At 45.3% G+C, this 20,547-nt stretch overlaps 1 protein-coding gene across 1 annotated transcript; it reads left to right on the top strand.

The window, feature by feature from the left end:
• Positions 1-1,237: 1,237 nt before the first annotated feature.
• LOC139568825 (clumping factor A-like) lies at positions 1,238-2,817 on the top strand. Its single transcript, XM_071390923.1, has 2 exons — positions 1,238-1,247; positions 1,670-2,817. Exons 1-2 carry the CDS (start codon positions 1,238-1,240, stop codon positions 2,815-2,817), a joined length of 1,158 nt encoding a protein of 385 aa, XP_071247024.1.
• The last annotated feature ends 17,730 nt before the right edge of the window (positions 2,818-20,547 follow it).

Genomic DNA, 20,547 nt, shown 5'->3' with positions numbered 1-20,547 from the left:
CTAACAACACAGCCAACAACACAGCTAACAACACAGCCAACAACACAGCTAATAACACAGCTAACAACACAGCCAACAACACAGCCAACAACACAGCCGACAACACAGCCAACAACACAGCCAACAACACAGCTAACAACACAGCTAACAACACAGCCAACAACACAGCCAACAACACAGCTAACAACACAGCCAACAACACAGCCAACAACACAGCCAACAACACAGCTAACACAATCACTTCAAACTGAAGCTGGAAAGACTGTACACTAGCTGTGCTTTGTTTCCGTTTGACCTTTTTTCAATTGACATTTCTTTGTGTATATATATATATATCCATGAAAAGAATGCCAGCTGATTCATGATTTCGACTGGCTGAGAAGCGCTGCCTGTCTGTCTCGTCTCGACTCCCGACACGTTCATTACTACAGATCCAATTCGAAATTTTAAAACAACGTTGCAAATGTCGAAGCGACAGACAGCAAGGTTTATTCTCCGCTGTTAAAAACTAAACGTTTAATCTAAAAGAAATGGGAGATAATGTCTAGATGTTTTTATAATGGAGAACAAGTTTATAAATTGCCTGGCTGGGCTGAAAATACATTTTAACGTCATAGATTCAGCTGGGCTGATGACACAATGGATTGCGCAGTCAGATGGAACAGAGCAAATAGGCATTTTAACACCATAGATTTAACCAGTGGTAACTTGTTGAATAGACATTGGCTGGAATGCGGTTTTAACCAATCAGCATTCAGAATTAGACCCACCCAATGTACAATGTCACATACAATGGATAGGTGCAGTGAAATGTGTTGTTTTACAGGGTTTTACAGGGTTAGTCATAGTAGTATGATAGGTGCAGTGTAATGTGTTGTTTTACAGGGTCAGTCATAGTAGTATGATAGGTGTTGTTTTACAGGGTCAGTCATAGTAGTATGATAGGTGTTGTTTTACAGGGTCAGTCATAGTAGTATGATAGGTGTTGTTTTACAGGGTCAGTCATAGTAGTATGATAGGTGTTGTTTTACAGGGTCAGTCATAGAAGTATAATGTGTTGTTTTACAGGGTCAGTCATAGTAGTATGATAGGTGTTGTTTTACAGGGTCAGCTGTAGTAGTACGGTGCCCCTGGGGTAAATCAAGTCCTCAACGGAACATATTTTTCACCTTGTAGGTTATTTGAAACAGGGACCTTTCAGTTCCTGTCCAACGCTCTAAGTTCCAGGCTACATGACATGTTCCTCGGTACGTCCCCTGGCTACGTAATCAGGCTACATCCCCTAGCTACGTCCTCAGGCTATGTCCCCTAGCTACGTAATCAGTCTACGTCCCCTAGCTACGTAATCAGGCTACGTCCCCTAGCTACGTAATCAGGCTACGTCCCCTAGCTACGTAATCAGGCTATGTCCCTAGGCTATGTCCCTAGGCTATGTCCCCTGAATACGTTCCCTGGCTACGTCCCTAGGCTATGTCCCCTGAATACGTCCCCTGGCTACGTCCTCAGGCTATGTCCTAGGTCCCCTGACTACGTCCCTAGGCTACGTCCCCTAGCTACGTAATCAGTCTACGTCCCCTGGCTACGTCCCTAGGCTATGTCCCCTGAATACGTCCCCTGAATACGTCCCCTGGCTACGTCCACTGGCTACGTCCACTGGCTACGTCCCCAGTATTCGTCCCCTGGCTACGTCAACCGGGTTACGTCCACAGAATACGTCCCCCGGCTACGTCCCCTGAATACGTCCCCTGGCTGCGTAACCAGGGCTCTATCCAGGACTCTATCCAGGGCTCTAACCAGGGCTCTATCCAGGACTCTATCCAGGGCTCTATCCAGGGCTCTAACCAGGGCTCTATCCAGGGCTCTAACCAGGGCTCTATCCAGGACTCTATCCAGGGCTCTAACCAGGGCTCTATCCAGGACTCTATCCAGGGCTCTAACCAGGGCTCTATCCAGGACTCTAACCAGGGCTCTATCCAGGACTCTATCCAGGGCTCTAACCAGGGCTCTATCCAGGACTCTAACCAGGGCTCTATCCAGGACTCTAACGAGGGCTCTATCCAGGGCTCTAACCAGGACTCTATCCAGGGCTCTAACCAGGGCTCTAACCAGGACTCTAACCAGGGCTCTAACCAGGACTCTAACCAGGGCTCTAACCAGGGCTGTGACCAGGACTCTAACCAGGACTCTAACCAGGGCTCTAACCAGGGCTCTAACCAGGGCTCTAACCAGGGCTCTAACCAGGGCTCTATCCAGGACTCTAACCAGGGCTCTAACCAGGGCTCTAACCAGGGCTGTAATCAGGGCTCTAACCAGGGCTCTAACCAGGGCTCTAACCAGGACTCTAACCAGGACTCTAACCAGGATTCTAACCAGGACTCTAACCAGGACTCTAACCAGGGCTCTAACCAGGACTCTAACCAGGGCTCTAACCAGGACTCTAACCAGGGCTCTAACCAGGGCTCTATCCAGGGCTCTAACCAGAACTCTAACCAGGGCTCTAACCAGGACTCTATCCAGGACTCTAACCAGGGCTCTATCCAGGGCTCTAACCAGGACTCTAACCAGGGCTCTAACCAGGGCTCTAACCAGGACTCTAACCAGGGCTCTAACCAGGACTCTATCCAGGGCTGTGACCAGGACTCTAACCAGGACTCTAACCAGGACTCTAACCAGGGCTCTAACCAGGGCTGTGACCAGGACTCTAACCAGGGCTGTAACCAGGGCTCTAACCAGGACTCTAACCAGGACTCTAACCAGGGCTGTGACCAGGACTCTAACCAGGGCTGTGACCAGGGCTCCAACCAGGGCTCTAAATGAATAGGAGATGTGTGATAGCGAGAGACCCCTTGGGCCTCAGTACAGGGTAGCATAATTGGAACGTTTCAAAATGCTTTTTTAGCTGTGATTGTTAATGAGTCGGGCAATTATGTTTCGTTAAAGCTTTGTTAGTTCCGTTGGTTGTAAATTAAAGTGTCCATCACTTATCAGTCAAAGATATTAAAAGCCATTCAGGCTTGCCATGCCAGGAGGAATGAAGCAGGTTGAGCTTCATGTCGTATTGTATAAAAAAACATTTCCTTGGATCCATGTGTCTTCCTCTTCTTATTCTCCTCTGACACTTTGACAAGGAGGTGAGGACACGAGGCCTGGACAGTCAAGGAAAGACTATTGAGAAAGTGCTCCAGTGTCCGTCCCAGTATCAGGCCTCATAGTTCGCCTCAGACACATAAATGTCGAGGGGATAGTAACTGTCCTCTGGGCCCTCAGATCACTGTCAGGAATCACAACACTGGCCCCTGGAACACTGTCAGGACAGTAGGAAGTGTGACTGGACATGTCGCAATGCCTTCAGAATGGTAGCCTGAGGCAGGTCATATGAGTGAAAGTCACGTGATATAATCGTGAAGATAGTTGGAGATGGGGTTGTGGTTGGGCTAATCTGTGAGCTACGGCTCCAAACATTGTGGGTTCAATCCCCAGCGCTAGGCACTTCAATTTTAAACCTAACCCAAACCTTAAACCTAATCTTAACCACTCAGAATTAATGCTTAAACTTAATCCGCAAGATTAGTTTCAGTTTCAAGTTTGTGCAGTTTGAATGACAGCCAAAAGACTCTCAAAACACTCTGTAATCAAAACGGTAACTCACTCTGTAATCTCTGTTGCCTCCAAATACGGCTACCCTTTACGTCTGCCTTATAGATTGTACGGCTACCCTCTACGTCTGCCTTATAGATTGTACGGCTACCCTCTACGTCTGCCTTATAGATTGCGTTGGGAAAAATAAAAAAGCATATTGTTATGGCCTTATGTGTGTGGAAAAGAAAACCCTGTTGAAAAGGACCTCTGAATCAAACAGTGGTTTGTTAACTCAAAGAAAATTGTAGAGCACACACACGATTAAGTGGTTTGGATCAGACATCATGTACACTACATGTGATGTTTCATGTTACCACGTCAGTTCAGTGGAAAATGTGATATTATGACATGAGTAAAAATGAGTGAGGACATCACTTCTCGATAACCTTTTGGGTTTGATTTTATTATTATTATTATTTTTAATTTTTTTATCGGATACTCTACCTCATAATTAGCATTGTTGTATTATTGGTCGATAAAGTAATCGACTGTCATACTTGAGTAAAAATAAAGATACCTTCACAGAAAATGACTCAAGTCAAAGTGAAAGTTACCCAGAAAAATACTACTTGAGTAAAAAAGTCTAAAAGTATTAGTTTTTTTACATGTATTTATCTATTTTTGTAAATGCAAAAAATATACTTAGGTATTAAAAGTACAAGTACAACAAGTATCATTTCAAATTGCTTATTGCTTAGAAGATCAGACGGCACAATTTTATTTTGTTTTTTATTTATTTACGGATAGCCAGGGGCTTATAATGGATCCCCATTACTACAACACACAGACATCATTTACAAACATCTCTGTTTAGTGAGTCCTCCAGATCAGAGGCAGTAGGGCTGGCCCAGGATGTTATCTGGTTAGTGAGTCCTCCAGATCAGAGGCAGTAGGGCTGGCCCAGGATGTTATCTGGTTAGTGAGTCCTCCAGATCAGAGGCAGTAGGGCTGGCCCAGGATGTTATCTGGTTAGTGAGTCCTCCAGATCAGAGGCAGTAGGGCTGGCCCAGGATGTTATCTGGTTAGTGAGTCCTCCAGATCAGAGGCAGTAGGGCTGGCCCAGGATGTTCTCTGGTTAGTGAGTCCTCCAGATCAGAGGCAGTAGGGCTGGCCCAGGATGTTATCTGGTTAGTGAGTCCTCCAGATCAGAGGCAGTAGGGCTGGCCCAGGATGTTCTCTGGTTAGTGAGTCCTCCAGATCAGAGGCAGTAGGGCTGGCCCAGGATGTTATCTGGTTAGTGAGTCCTCCAGATCAGAGGCAGTAGGGCTGGCCCAGGATGTTCTCTGGTTAGTGAGTCCTCCAGATCAGAGGCAGTAGGGCTGGCCCAGGATGTTCTCTGGTTAGTGAGTCCTCCAGATCAGAGGCAGTAGGGCTGGCCCAGGATGTTCTCTGGTTAGTGAGTCCTCCAGATCAGAGGCAGTAGGGCTGGCCCAGGATGTTATCTGGTTAGTGAGTCCTCCAGATCAGAGGCAGTAGGGCTGGCCCAGGATGTTATCTGGTTAGTGAGTCCTCCAGATCAGAGGCAGTAGGGCTGGCCCAGGATGTTATCTGGTTAGTGAGTCCTCCAGATCAGAGGCAGTAGGGCTGGCCCAGGATGTTATCTGGTTAGTGAGTCCTCCAGATCAGAGGCAGTAGGGCTGGCCCAGGATGTTATCTGGTTAGTGAGTCCTCCAGATCAGAGGCAGTAGGGCTGGCCCAGGATGTTATCTGGTTAGTGAGTCCTCCAGATCAGAGGCAGTAGGGCTGGCCCAGGATGTTCTCTGGTTAGTGAGTCCTCCAGATCAGAGGCAGTAGGGCTGGCCCAGGATGTTCTCTGGTTAGTGAGTCCTCCAGATCAGAGGCAGTAGGGATGACCAGGGATGTTCTCTGTTTAGTGAGTCCTCCAGATCAGAGGCAGTAGGGATGGACCAGGGATGTTCTCTGTTTAGTGAGTCCTCCAGATCAGAGGCAGTAGGGCTGGCCCAGGATGTTCTCTGGTTAGTGAGTCCTCCAGATGAGAGGCAGTAGGGCTGGCCCAGGATGTTATCTGGTTAGTGAGTGAATTAAAACACTTTCATGTCCTGAGAGAGAGAGACAGAGAGAGAGACAGAGACAGAGACAGAGAGAGAGAGAGAGACAGAGAGAGAGAGAGAGAGAGAGACAGAGAGAGAGAGAGAGAGAGAGAACACACTGAATGAGAAACCACTGGATTCTCTGATTACATTGACTGAACTACAGGACAAAATACAAACCCTCCAACCCGAAAAGACCTGTGGTGTTGATGCACTCCCAAATGAAATGATAAAATATACCGGCCACAAACTCCAAACGGCTATACTTAAACTCTTCAATATCATCCTCAGCTCTGGCATTTTGTCAAATATAAATTCAACCCCAATAATTATCGTGGGATATGCGTCAACAGCAGCCTTGGGAAATTCCTCTGCAATATCATTAACAGCAGACTCCTATATTTCCTCAGTGAAAACAATGTCCTGAGCAAATGTCACATTTATTATGGATCCCCATTAGTTCCTGCCAAGGCAGCAGCTACTCTTCCTGGGGTTTATTATGGATCCCTGTTAGTTCCTGCCAAGGCAGCAGCTACTCCTCCTGGGGTTTATTATGGATCCCCATTAGTTCCTGCCAAGGCAGCAGCTACTCTTCCTAGGGTTTATTATGGATCCCCATTAGTTCCTGCCAAGGCAGCAGCTACTCTTCCTGGGGTTTATTATGGATCTCCATTAGTTCCTGCCAAGGCAGCAGCTACTCTTCCTGGGGTTTATTATTGATCCCCATTAGTTCCTGCCAAGGCAGCAGCTACTCTTCCTGGGGTTTATTATTGATCCCCATTAGTTCCTACCAAGGCAGCAGCTACTCTTCCTGGTGTTTATTATAGATCCCCATTAGTTCCTGCCAAGGCAGCAGCTACTCTTCCTGTGTAACGAGTGCGCTGAGAGTCTGTAAGCAAGTTCAGGGAGTGGGTGATTTAATCAATAAATTAAACATAATACAAAACAAGAAACACGAGCAACGCACAGACATGAAACAGAAACAATGACGCCTGGGGAAGGAACCAAAGGGAGTGACATATAAAGGGCAGGTAATCAAGGAGGTGATGGAGTCCAGGTGAGTGTCATTATGTGCTGATGGTGAGAGGTGTGCGCCATAACGAGCAGCCTACTGACCTAGAGGCCGGAGAGGGACCACACGTGACAGTACCCCCTCCCCGACGCTCAGCCCTAGCCGCAGGACGCCGACCAAGATGACAATCCCAGGATCAGTAGCGGACCAGTCACCTCTGCTAAGGCGCGGGAACCTGCCGATCCAGCTGAGGCGCGGCAGCATGGTGACCTAGAGCGCCGGAGAGAGAGCATATGTGACAATACCCCCTCTCAGCCGCAGGATGCCAACCACAGGGACGATCCCGGGGATCAGGAGCGGACCGGTCGACTCCGCTGAGGCGCAGAAACCTGACGAACCGGCTGAGGCGTGAGATCCTGATGAGCCGGCTGAGACTTCCCTGGTTGCCTCGGGCGAGGCACGGGGACATGTTCACCCAGCTGCTGCATGGGAGCCTATCAAACCCGCTGAGGCATGGCAGCATATTGACCCCGCTGAGGTGTGGAAACCCGTCGAACCAGCCGAGGCAGGGGAACCCGTCGAACCAGCCGAGGCAGGGGAACCCGTCGAACCAGCCGAGGCAGGGGAACCCGTTGAGCCAGCCGAGGCAGGGGAACCCGTTGAGCCAGCCGAGGCAGGGGAACCCGTTGAGCCAGCCGAGGCATGGGAACCCGTCGAGCCAGCCGAGGCATGGGAACCCGTCGAGCCAGTCGAGGCAGGGGAACCCGTCGAGCCAGCCGAGGCATGGGAACCCGTTGAGCCAGCCGAGGCAGGGGAACCCGTTGAGCCAGCCGAGGCAGGGGAACCCGTTGAGCCAGCCGAGGCCTCCCAGGTATCTCCGGTTCTGACACCCGGACCCGACATCACCTTCAAAACAAAATAACACTCCCTGATGCTTCCCTTTGGTGAGGTGTCATTCTGCGCTGATGCACGTAACGATGGTGACAGGTGCGGTGACCTAGAGGCCTGAGAGGGACGTGACATCCCGCATGAGGGTCTGCTCGTTTAGAATGAGGGTCTGCTCATTTAGCACGAGAGTCTATTATACAAATTGATGAAAAGCAGTGTTGGGGTGGAAATTTACAACATTATAAAATCCATGTACACAAACAGCAACTGTGCGGTCAAAACTGGTTAAATAAAAACCACAAAGATGTGTTGTTTTTTTCCCAGGGGGCTGTGGAGTGAGACAGAGATGCAGCTTGAGCCCCACACTCTTTAACAAATATATACTGTAAACGAATTGGCGAGGGTACTAGAACTGTCTGCAACACCTGGCCACCCGGCAAGTCAAATGTCTACTGTTTGCTGATGATCTGTTGCGTCTGTCCCCAACCAAGGAGGGCCTACAGCAGCACCTAGATGTTCTGTCCCCAACCAAGGAGGGCCTACAGCAGCACCTAGATGTTCTGTCCCCAACCAGGGAGGGCCTACAGCAGCACCTAGATGTTCTGCCCCCAACCAGGGAGGGCCTACAGCAGCACCTAGATGTTCTGTCCCCAACCAGGGAGGGCCTACAGCAGCACCTAGATGTTCTGTCCCCAACCAGGGAGGGCCTACAGCAGCACCTAGATGTTCTGTCCCCAACCAAGGAGGGCCTACAGCAGCACCTTGATGTTCTGTCCCCAACCAGGGAGGGCCTACAGCAGCACCTAGATGTTCTGCCCCCAACCAGGGAGGGCCTACAGCAGCACCTAGATGTTCTGTCCCCAACCAAGGAGGGCCTACAGCAGCACCTAGATGTTCTGTCCCCAACCAAGGAGGGCCTACAGCAGCACCTAGATGTTCTGTCCCCAACCAGGGAGGGCCTACAGCAGCACCTAGATGTTCTGTCCCCAACCAGGGAGGGCCTACAGCAGCACCTAGATGTTCTGTCCCCAACCAAGGAGGGCCTACAGCAGCACCTAGATGTTCTGTCCCCAACCAGGGAGGGCCTACAGCAGCACCTAGATGTTCTGTCCCCAACCAGGGAGGGCCTACAGCAGCACCTAGATGTTCTGTCCCCAACCAGGGAGGGCCTACAGCAGCACCTAGATGTTCTGTCCCCAACCAGGGAGGGCCTACAGCAGCACCTAGATGTTCTGCCCCCAACCAGGGAGGGCCTACAGCAGCACCTAGATGTTCTGTCCCCAACCAGGGAGGGCCTACAGCAGCACCTAGATGTTCTGTCCCCAACCAGGGAGGGCCTACAGCAGCACCTAGATGTTCTGTCCCCAACCAAGGAGGGCCTACAGCAGCACCTAGATGTTCTGTCCCCAACCAGGGAGGGCCTACAGCAGCACCTAGATGTTCTGTCCCCAACCAGGGAGGGCCTACAGCAGCACCTAGATGTTCTGCCCCCAACCAGGGAGGGCCTACAGCAGCACCTAGATGTTCTGCCCCCAACCAGGGAGGGCCTACAGCAGCACCTAGATGTTCTGCCCCCAACCAGGGAGGGCCTACAGCAGCACCTAGATGTTCTGTCCCCAACCAGGGAGGGCCTACAGCAGCACCTAGATGTTCTGTCCCCAACCAAGGAGGGCCTACAGCAGCACCTTGATGTTCTGTCCCCAACCAGGGAGGGCCTACAGCAGCACCTAGATGTTCTGTCCCCAACCAGGGAGGGCCTACAGCAGCACCTAGATGTTCTGTCCCCAACCAAGGAGGGCCTACAGCAGCACCTAGATGTTCTGTCCCCAACCAGGGAGGGCCTACAGCAGCACCTAGATGTTCTGTCCCCAACCAGGGAGGGCCTACAGCAGCACCTAGATGTTCTGCCCCCAACCAGGGAGGGCCTACAGCAGCACCTAGATGTTCTGTCCCCAACCAAGGAGGGCCTACAGCAGCACCTAGATGTTCTGCCCCCAACCAGGGAGGGCCTACAGCAGCACCTAGATGTTCTGTCCCCAACCAGGGAGGGCCTACAGCAGCACCTAGATGTTCTGTCCCCAACCAGGGAGGGCCTACAGCAGCACCTAGATGTTCTGTCCCCAACCAGGGAGGGCCTACAGCAGCACCTAGATGTTCTGTCCCCAACCAGGGAGGGCCTACAGCAGCACCTAGATGTTCTGTCCCCAACCAGGGAGGGCCTACAGCAGCACCTAGATGTTCTGTCCCCAACCAAGGAGGGCCTACAGCAGCACCTAGATCTTCTGTCCCCAACCAAGGAGGGCCTACAGCAGCACCTAGATGTTCTGCACAGATTCTGTCAGACATGAGCCCTGACAGGAAATCTCAGGAATACAAAAATAAGGGTGTTAATGCATAAATAGGAAAGTATACCAGTTTCATTTGAGGACCAGGATGTTGACAACTGTGCCATACAGTTGGGAAGAGATTAGTTTGGAAGAGATTTTTGATGTACCGATACAGGGTGTATGAGTTGATATATAAAACAACGCAAGATTCAAGACTTTGTGCTTTTCAGCTACAATTATTATATATAATTCTTGCCACCAACAAAATGTTGAAAATTTGGTGCATAAACTCATCAAAGCTCTGCAGATTTTGTTGTGAGGATACAGAATCAACAGACCATTTATTTTGGCATTGCCCTCAGGTAGTCTGCTTCTGGCCTCAGGTTCAGGAATGGCTGAAAATGCATAGCATTGATCTAAAATTGACCCTATAAATAGTACTGTTAGGAGATCTGGAGAGACCGGGTCAGTCAATTACTAATATACTAATACTCTTAGTACAAGTATTTATCTTCAAATCGCAATCTGTGGATTCTATTCGATTAGATAGATTGAAATTGTACGTTAAACATCACAGTATAGTTGAAAGATATGTGTTGTGTAGAAACCTGAAGTGAGTGGCCAGCAGAGATAGATGGGATGGGCTGAGGGAAGCTGAGTGTTGGTATGTGGAATTGGAGACAAGTGGGAGTGGATTTCCTGTGAGGGAGATAGAGATAGACGGTCAAAGACAAAACAATTATATATATATTTTTTTAAAGTCAAAATAAAACATAATAAAAAGTACATTTGAATGACACTAAGTGGCTGTGTTTTTACAACTAATGCCGGTTTGCCTGAGGCTGATGCCATGCAGGTGTTTGTACACATGCCTATACACACACTCTCATTCAAATAAACACATACAAGAACACACACATACATGTAATAGTGCCAGACATGCACACAAACATATACAGTTGGCATTGCTGTTATGATTTTAGTTGTCCTTGATGTCCTTTGTTTTAAATTAATTTTTTGTTATTATTATTTTTTGCATTGTTGTTTGCTGTTTTCTTCTGTCTTTTCCTTTTTTTCTCTTTAGTTATTTTGGTTGGTGGTGCATTGGGGGGTTCTTGGGGGAATGGAATTAATTGTATTTAAAAAAAAAATCCTGGGGGGCTGTGGGAGGGGTCTTGAATGGTTGAGGGACAGCTATTGGGGATCTTGGAGGGTTCTGGTTCACGTTGTTTGGCCTGGTGGTAGATCGGTCAACATGTCCTTGAGCAGGTCATTGACCCTGGATGCTTCTGTGTGTCGCTCTGAATGGGAATCTGTTGGATGACTTTATGATGTAGTTGTTGAGCGGCTTCACTGCAAGTATGTTTCGAATATTCAATAAATTAATAAATAAACAAATAATGGTGTTCCAAAAAAAGGTCCAGTCGCCAGAACCACAAATACAAATTCCATCTAGACACCGTTGCTCTAGAGCACACAAAAAACTATACATACCTCGGCCTAAACATCAGCGCCACAGGTAACTTCCATAAAGTTGTGAACGATCTGAGAGACAAGGCAAGAAGGGCCTCTATGCCATCAAAAGCAACATAAAATGTGACATACCAATTACGATCTTGCTAAAAATTCTTGAATCAGTTATAGAACCCATTGTCCTTTATGGTTGCCAGGTCTGAGGTCCAAGAATTCACAAAATGGGACAAACACCAAATTGAGACTCATGCAGAATGCAGAATTCGATTCAAACTACCGGTATCTTTAGCTAACATTCTGGCAATCTCAATGTTTAATATGCACTGGATTTACGATCGAGTTGCTCATTGGTTCTTGGAAATAACATTAATATTTTCCATAACGACATGTGGAGCCTCGAAAAAATTTAATTATAATGAAGTCAAAAACACACACACACACACACACACACACACACACACACACACACACACACACACACACACACACACACACACACACACACACACACACACACACACACACACACACACACACACACACACACACACACACGCAGTTGCATTTTGAGGCTGAACATTTAAAATAAGACATTTTGTGGTTGGAATTTATTTATTTTGAGAATTTAGACCTTTTTTTATTTAACTTGGCAAGTCAGTTAAGAACAAATTCTTATTTTCAATGATGGCCTAGGAACAGTGGGTTAACTGCCTTGTTCAGTGGCAGAACGACATATTTTTACCTTGTCAGCTCGGGGATTTGATCTTGCACCCTTTCGGTTACTAGTCCACTAGGCTATGCTGCCAACGCTGACGTAACCTACCAACTTTTGACAGACTGGTTTCCTCTGGACAAACATAAAACGGTTGCATAGCAACAGGAAACCAATGTGTTCTGTGGAGAAAAAAAGTGATAGAGTTCTAATATTTGCATAATCATTGTGATTGGATGATAGCTGTGAGGCTGATCGAATCAGGATCAAATCCGCTGTTCTCCGCGAGGTCATTAATGAGAGAACGTTCATATTTGAAGATTGCAGAAAGGCCAGTCTCTTTGGCACATGACATGGAATACAGGGACTAGATTAGCTGAAGAACTCTGCAAAAACATCCTCAGTTTACAACGTAAAACCCCAAACAATGAATGCAAAGCAGAATTAGGACTATACTGGTTATAAAAATCCCGAAAAGAGCTGTTAAATTCTACAACCAACTAAAAGGAAGAGACGCCCACACATTCCACCACAAAGCCCTGGCCTACAGAGTGATTAACCTAAAGAAGAGTCCCCTCAACCAGCTGGTTCAGACCCCACAGAGCCCCAGGACGGCAACACAATTAGACCCAATCGAATCATGAGAAAACTAAAAGATAATTACTTGAGGGGGGTCCCTATCTTTAGCATGTGGGGGGTACGACAGGATACCTGCCCGTTAATCAACCGGAGAGGGGCTGCAGGGGGCGGGGGGCAGGAGAGGGGCTGCAGGGGGAGCGGAGGGGGGGGCTGGAGAGGGGCTGTAGAGGAAGTGGGGGGGGGGCAGGAGAGGGGCTGTAGAGGAGGTGGGGGCGGCAGGAGAGGGGCTGTAGGGAGAGTGGAGGGCGACAGGAGAGGGGCTGTAGAGGAAGTGGGGGGGGGGCAGGAGAGGGGCTGCAGGGGGGGGTGGAGAGGGGTAGGAGAGGGGCTGTAGGGGGAGTGGAGAGGAGCAGGAGAGGGGCTGTAGAGGAAGTGGGGGGGGGGGGGGGGCAGGAGAGGGCTACAAGGGGGGGTGGAGAGCGGCAGGAGAGGAGCTGCAGGGGGGGTGGAGAGGAGCAGGAGAGGGGCTGTAGAGGAAGTGGGGGGGGGGGGGGCAGGAGAGGGCTACAGGGGGGGGTGGAGAGGGGTAGGAGAGGTGCTGTAGAGGAAGTGGGAGGGTAGGACAGGGGCTGTAGGGTGCTTTTGGTTGAGACGTTATCGACATCATTCTCCAGTCTGAAACCCACAACACCCCTAGGCCTTCCTTCTGGGCCCACCAACACAATCCAGCACCGAGGGCTCCCTTAAAAAACGGAGAGTGTTTTCTATAGGGGTGTGAGGTACAGAGAGATGGTAGGAGTGTTTTCTATAGTGGTGTGAGGTACAGAGAGACTGTAGGAGTGTTTTCTATAGGGGTGTGAGGTACAGAGAGACTGTAGGAGTGATTTCTATAGTGGTGTGAGGTACAGAGAGACTGTAGGAGTGTTTTCTATAGGGGTGTGAGGTACAGAGAGACTGTAGGAGTGTTTTATATAGGGGTGTGAGGTACAGAGAGACTGTAGGAGTGTTTTCTATAGTGGTGTGAGGTACAGAGAGACTGTAGGAGTGTTTTCTATAGGGGTGTGAGGTACAGAGAGACTGTAGGAGTGTTTTCTATAGGGGTGTGAGGTACAGAGAGACTGTAGGAGTCATTTCTCTAGGGGTGGGAGGTATGGACTGTCTTTGTTGCCATGCTCTGTCAACGACAGCACTCTCATACCCTGAAATTCCACTGATCCACTCAAGTAATGTGTTTTATCAAACTATCCATTATTTCCATCAACACAGAGATGTTCCTGCTCTCTCTCTTTACGTGTTTCTCCCTGTATACAGTATATCTGCCTCTACCCCCCCCTCTCTCTCTCTATGTCTCTCTATCTCTCGCTCTCTCTCTCTCGCGCGCTCTCTTTCTCTACTTCCCTCACTCTCTCCCTCTCTCTCTCTCTCTAGCTCTCTCTCTGTCTCTCTCTCTCGCACTCTCTCGCACTCTCTCTCTCTTTCTCTCTCTTTCTCTCTCTCTCTCTCTCTCTCTCTCTCTTCTTCCCTCTCTCTCTCGCACTCTCTCAATTTTTCAATTAAATTCAATTTGCTTTATTGGCATGACGTAGCAATGTACATATTGCCAAAGCTTATTTTGGATATTTACAATATAAAAATTAATAAAATGAGAATAAAAATGGTCAACGTGACAACAGTAACAACAATAACCAAGAGTCAAAATAACCAAACATTCAACATAACAATAAACATACAATAGATTACATGTGCAGGTTGATTGGTCTGTCAGACACTGTCCCTCATCTTATGGCAAGCAGCAATGTAGTGCGCTGCCCACCCACAGCTCTCTGCGTCCTCCCCCAACAGGACGGGTAGCCTACTCTCATCAGAGAGGTCTTTCTTATAGAGCTCCTGGTCAGTAATTGGGGAGTCGATTGGATTTTGATTGTCCTTTATAGCTTTTTCTAATCCATTCAACTTCTCATGAATTTGGCGTTGTTCTGCATTTGTGTCCATTTGAACGGTGTTTTAGTGTTTTAAAATGGGTCATCATATGTCACCATTTTGTATCGCTAATTCCTCTTGTTTAGATTTTTTTAGTTTTTTTCTAATTTTGCCAGAAGTTGTTTGTGTTTATGGACTCCTCAATTAGCGTCAGCTGCTTGATGTTGTACTGTGCTTTTTTGGTTCTGAGTGTACGTTTATAGAGTTTTAAAGTCTCACAGTAATGAAGGTGTAATTCACCATTATTTGGGTCTCTGTGCTTTTGGTTTGATAGTGTTCTAAGTTTTTTCCTTATAATTTTACAATCTGCATCAAACCAGTTGTCATCTGTGGTCTTTTTTGTTTTGTTATTTATCAATTTCAGTTGGGCTTCTTTTGCCGTTTGCCTGAATATATAGTTGATGTTTTTTTACTGCTAGATTGATGCCTTCTTTACTGTGAGTGAATGTGGTATCCAGAAAGTTATCTAAGAGTGTTTAGATATTTTGGTTACAGGTTGATTTCTGGTATTCTTCTGTGCTGTTTTGGGCCCATCTGTATGAATGTCTGATGTTGTACAGCCTACTGGGCTGTGAATGTGTGGTTGTTTCCATGTCTGCTCTTTTGAGGAACTATGTAATTTGGCTGTGATCAGACAGAGGTGGGCTGTGAATGTCTCTCTCTCTCTCTCTCTTCCCTCTCTCTTCCCTCTCTCTTCTCTCTCTCTTCCCTCTCTCTTCCCTCTCTCTCTCTCTCTCTCTCTCTCTCTCTCTCTCTCTCTCTCTCTCTCTCTCTTCCCTCTCTCTCTCTACTTCTCTCTCTCTCTTTCTCTAATTCTCTCTCTCTCTCTCTCTCTCTTTCTCTCTCTGTCTCTTTCCCTCCCTCCCTCCCTCTCTGTCTCACACACATCATCCTCAATTTAACTGCTGGCCTTTCGAGCATCACTAGCAGCACATATAATTTTACAAGTTCCATCGTGAAGTGATCGGCCTGTCTGCCTCGATGCCTCACATCCCTGGTCTGCACGGAGGAATGAAAGATGACTGACTGAGTGAATAGCTTCCCTATATTCACCATGTTTAAAAATATACCTCATGGTCCGTACCCTACCGCCACTGTATGAAGCCACCGCTCTGTACTCACACACACACACACACACACACACACACACACACACACACACACACACACACACACACACACACACACACACACACACACACACACACACACACACACACACACACACACACACACACACAGAACTATGATAACAGCGTAGAATGGCACAGGTTGCTTCTATGGGTTGGGTAAAGCTGTATAATGTTGATTGTGTGTGTGTGTGTGTATGTGTGTGTCTGTGTGTCTGTGTGTCTGTGTGTGTGTGTGTGTGTGTGTGTGTGTGTGTGTGTGTGTGTGTGTGTGTGTGTGTGTGTGTGTGTGTGTGTGTGTGTGTGTGTGTGTGTGTGTTGGTCTGTAAAGCTGTATAATGAGGTTTCTTTGTCTAATCGGGTTATGGTGCTGGGAGCCGTGGTTCAGCACAGAGCCAATCACAGAACACTCTCACTCCCTTTGAACTCTGCAGCATGTCACACTGTGTGGTTTACATTCTGTCTTTTACACTCTACGTCAGATATTAATCCGTCTATTTAGGAATAGAATGTGTGTGCGTGTGTGTGTGTGCGTGTGTGTGTGTGCGCGTGTGTGTGTACGCGTGTGTGTGTGTGTGCGCGTGTGTGCGTGTGTGTGCGTGTGTGTGCGCGAGTGTGTGCGCGCGTGTGTGTGTGTGTGCGCGCGCGCGCGTGTGTGTGTGTGTGTGTGGGGTGCAGTTAAAATATTGGCAAGCGTCTAACCTGGTGGACCTTATGCTGTGCAGAGGGAACACTGTAAAAGCTGTTAAGGTTTTAAGACTGTCCTGAATCATACACTATGTGTTGTTGTTAGCACTCTTGATTATGGTTCAAAATAAATGTAGCGTCTTACTGTAAAACGCGTGTGTGTACGTGTGTTTTTGTGTGTTGGTGTGTGTGTGTGTGTGTGTGTGTGTGTGTGTGTGTGTGTGTGTGTGTGTGTGTGTGTGTGTGTGTGTGTGTGTGTGTGTGTGTGTGTGTGTGTGTGTGTGTGTGTGTGTGTGTGTGTGTGTACGTGTGTACGTGTGCTTTTGTGTGTTTGTGTCAACTTTGATGGAAGTAACAGGAACCAGCGTAAACATTACAAAATAAACTGTAAAGATGTAGGTAGTTTAAATCTGAATAAGAACAGTTACGCTGTTACTAGTGTGTTTAGTGTTACTAGTGTGTTTAGTGTTACTAGTGTGTTTAGTGTGTTTAGTATTACTAGTGTGTTTAGTGTTACTAGTGTGTTCAGTGTTACTAGTGTGTTGAGTGTGTTTAGTATTACTAGTGTTATGAGTGTTATTAGTGTGTTTAGTGTTACTAGTGTGTTTAGTGTTACTAGTGTGTTTAGTGTGTTTAGTGTTACTAGTGTGTTTAGTGTTACTAGTGTGTTTAGTGTTACTAGTGTGTTTAGTGTGTTTAGTGTTACTAGTGTGTTTAGTGTTACTAGTGTGTTTAGTGTTACTAGTGTGTTTAGTGTGTTTAGTATTACTAGTGTGTTTAGTGTTATGAGTGTTATTAGTGTGTTTAGTGTTACTAGTGTGTTTAGTGTTACTAGTGTGTTTAGTGTTACTAGTGTGTTTAGTGTTACTAGTGTGTTTAGTGTGTTTAGTGTGTTTAGTGTTACTAGTGTGTTCAGTGTTACTAGTGTGTTTAGTGTGTTAGTGTTACTAGTGTGTTTAGTGTTACTAGTGTGTTTAGTGTTACTAGTGTGTTTAGTGTTACTAGTGTGTTTAGTGTGTTTAGTGTTACTAGTGTGTTTAGTGTTACTAGTGTGTTTAGTGTTACTAGTGTGTTTAGTGTGTTTAGTGTTACTAGTGTGTTTAGTGTTACTAGTGTGTTTAGTGTTACTAGTGTGTTTAGTGTTACTAGTGTGTTTAGTGTTACTAGTGTGTTCAGTGTTACTAGTGTGTTTAGTGTTACTAGTGTGTTTAGTGTTACTAGTGTGTTGAGTGTGTTTAGTATTACTAGTGTTATGAGTGTTATTAGTGTGTTTAGTGTTACTAGTGTGTTTAGTGTTACTAGTGTGTTGAGTGTGTTTAGTATTACTAGTGTGTTTAGTGTTACTAGTGTGTTGAGTGTGTTTAGTATTACTAGTGTGTTTAGTGTTACTAGTGTGTTTAGTGTTACTAGTGTGTTTAGTGTTACTAGTGTGTTTAGTGTTACTAGTGTGTTTAGTGTTACTAGTGTGTTTAGTGTTACTAGTGTGTTTAGTGTGTTTAGTGTTAGTAGTGTGTTTAGTGTTACTAGTGTGTTTAGTGTTACTAGTGTGTTTAGTGTTACTAGTGTGTTTAGTGTTACTAGTGTGTTTAGTGTTACTAGTGTGTTTAGTGTTACTAGTGTGTTTAGTGTTACTAGTGTGTTTAGTGTTACTAGTGTGTTTAGTGTTACTAGTGTGTTTAGTGTTACTAGTGTGTTGAGTGTTACTAGTGTGTTTAGTGTTACTAGTGTGTTTAGTGTTACTAGTGTGTTTAGTGTTACTAGTGTGTTTAGTGTGTTTAGTGTTACTAGTGTGTTTAGTGTTACTAGTGTGTTTAGTGTTACTAGTGTGTTTAGTGTGTTTAGTGTTACTAGTGTGTTTAGTGTTACTAGTGTGTTGAGTGTGTTTAGTATTACTAGTGTTATGAGTGTTATTAGTGTGTTTAGTGTTACTAGTGTGTTTAGTGTTACTAGTGTGTTTAGTGTTACTAGTGTGTTTAGTGTTACTAGTGTGTTTAGTGTTACTAGTGTGTTTAGTGTGTTTAGTGTTACTAGTGTGTTTAGTGTTACTAGTGTGTTTAGTGTTACTAGTGTGTTTAGTGTGTTTAGTGTTACTAGTGTGTTTAGTGTTACTAGTGTGTTGAGTGTGTTTAGTATTACTAGTGTTATGAGTGTTATTAGTGTGTTTAGTGTTACTAGTGTGTTTAGTGTTACTAGTGTGTTTAGTGTTACTAGTGTGTTGAGTGTTACTAGTGTTATGAGTGTTATTAGTGTGTTTAGTGTTACTAGTGTGTTTAGTATTACTAGTGTGTTTAGTGTTACTAGTGTGTTTAGTGTTACTAGTGTGTTGAGTGTGTTTAGTGTTACTAGTGTGTTTAGTGTGTTTAGTGTTACTAGTGTGTTTAGTGTGTTTAGTGTTACTAGTGTGTTGAGTGTGTTTAGTATTACTAGTGTGTTTAGTATTACTAGTGTGTTGAGTGTTACTAGTGTGTTTAGTGTTACTAGTGTGTTTAGTGTTACTAGTGTGTTTAGTGTTACTAGTGTGTTTAGTGTGTTTAGTGTTACTAGTGTGTTTAGTGTGTTTAGTGTTACTAGTGTGTTTAGTGTTACTAGTGTGTTTAGTGTGTTTAGTGTTACTAGTGTGTTTAGTGTGTTTAGTGTTACTAGTGTGTTTAGTATTACTAGTGTGTTTAGTATTACTAGTGTGTTTAGTGTGTTTAGTGTTACTAGTGTGTTTAGTGTTACTAGTGTGTTTAGTGTGTTTAGTGTTACTAGTGTGTTTAGTGTGTTTAGTGTTACTAGTGTGTTTAGTATTACTAGTGTGTTTAGTATTACTAGTGTGTTTAGTGTTACTAGTGTGTTTAGTGTTACTAGTGTTACTAGTGTGTTTAGTGTGTTTAGTGTTACTAGTGTGTTTAGTGTTACTAGTGTGTTTAGTGTGTTTAGTGTTACTAGTGTGTTTAGTGTGTTTAGTGTTACTAGTGTGTTTAGTATTACTAGTGTGTTTAGTATTACTAGTGTGTTTAGTGTGTTTAGTGTTACTAGTGTGTTTAGTATTACTAGTGTGTTTAGTATTACTAGTGTGTTTAGTGTTACTAGTGTGTTTAGTGTGTTTAGTGTTACTAGTGTGTTTAGTGTGTTTAGTGTTACTAGTGTGTTTAGTGTTACTAGTGTGTTTAGTGTGTTTAGTGTTACTAGTGTGTTTAGTGTGTTTAGTGTTACTAGTGTGTTTAGTATTACTAGTGTGTTTAGTATTACTAGTGTGTTTAGTGTTACTAGTGTGTTTAGTGTGTTTAGTGTTACTAGTGTGTTTAGTGTGTTTAGTGTTACTAGTGTGTTTAGTGTTACTAGTGTGTTTAGTGTGTTTAGTGTTACTAGTGTGTTTAGTGTGTTTAGTGTTACTAGTGTGTTTAGTATTACTAGTGTGTTTAGTATTACTAGTGTGTTTAGTGTGTTTAGTGTTACTAGTGTGTTTAGTGTTACTAGTGTGTTTAGTGTGTTTAGTGTTACTAGTGTGTTTAGTGTGTTTAGTGTTACTAGTGTGTTTAGTATTACTAGTGTGTTTAGTATTACTAGTGTGTTTAGTGTTACTAGTGTTACTAGTGTGTTTAGTTTGTTTAGTGTTACTAGTGTGTTTAGTGTGTTTAGTGTGTTTAGTGTGTTTAGTGTTACTAGTGTGTTTAGTGTGTTTAGTGTTACTAGTGTGTTTAGTATTACTAGTGTGTTTAGTATTACTAGTGTGTTGAGTGTTACTAGTGTGTTAGTGTTACTAGTGTGTTTAGTTTTACTAGTGTGTTTAGTGTTACTAGTGTGTTTAGTGTTACTAGTGTGTTTAGTGTTACTAGTGTGTTTAGTGTTACTAGTGTGTTTAGTGTTACTAGTGTGTTTAGTGTTACTAGTGTGTTTAGTGTGTTTAGTGTGTTTAGTGTTACTAGTGTGTTTAGTGTCACTAGTGTGTTTAGTGTTACTAGTGTGTTTAGTGTTACTAGTGTGTTTAGTGTTACTAGTGTGTTTAGTGTTACTAGTGTGTTAGTGTGTTTAGAGTTACTAGTGTGTTTAGTGTGTTTAGTGTTACTAGTGTGTTTAGTGTGTT

Source organism: Salvelinus alpinus, chromosome 2 (genome assembly GCF_045679555.1).
Source record: "Salvelinus alpinus chromosome 2, SLU_Salpinus.1, whole genome shotgun sequence".
In the NCBI taxonomy this organism is placed as follows: domain Eukaryota; kingdom Metazoa; phylum Chordata; class Actinopteri; order Salmoniformes; family Salmonidae; genus Salvelinus; species Salvelinus alpinus.
Note: the sequence above shows the minus strand (reverse complement) of the source record. Positions and strands in the feature narration are given on the sequence as shown.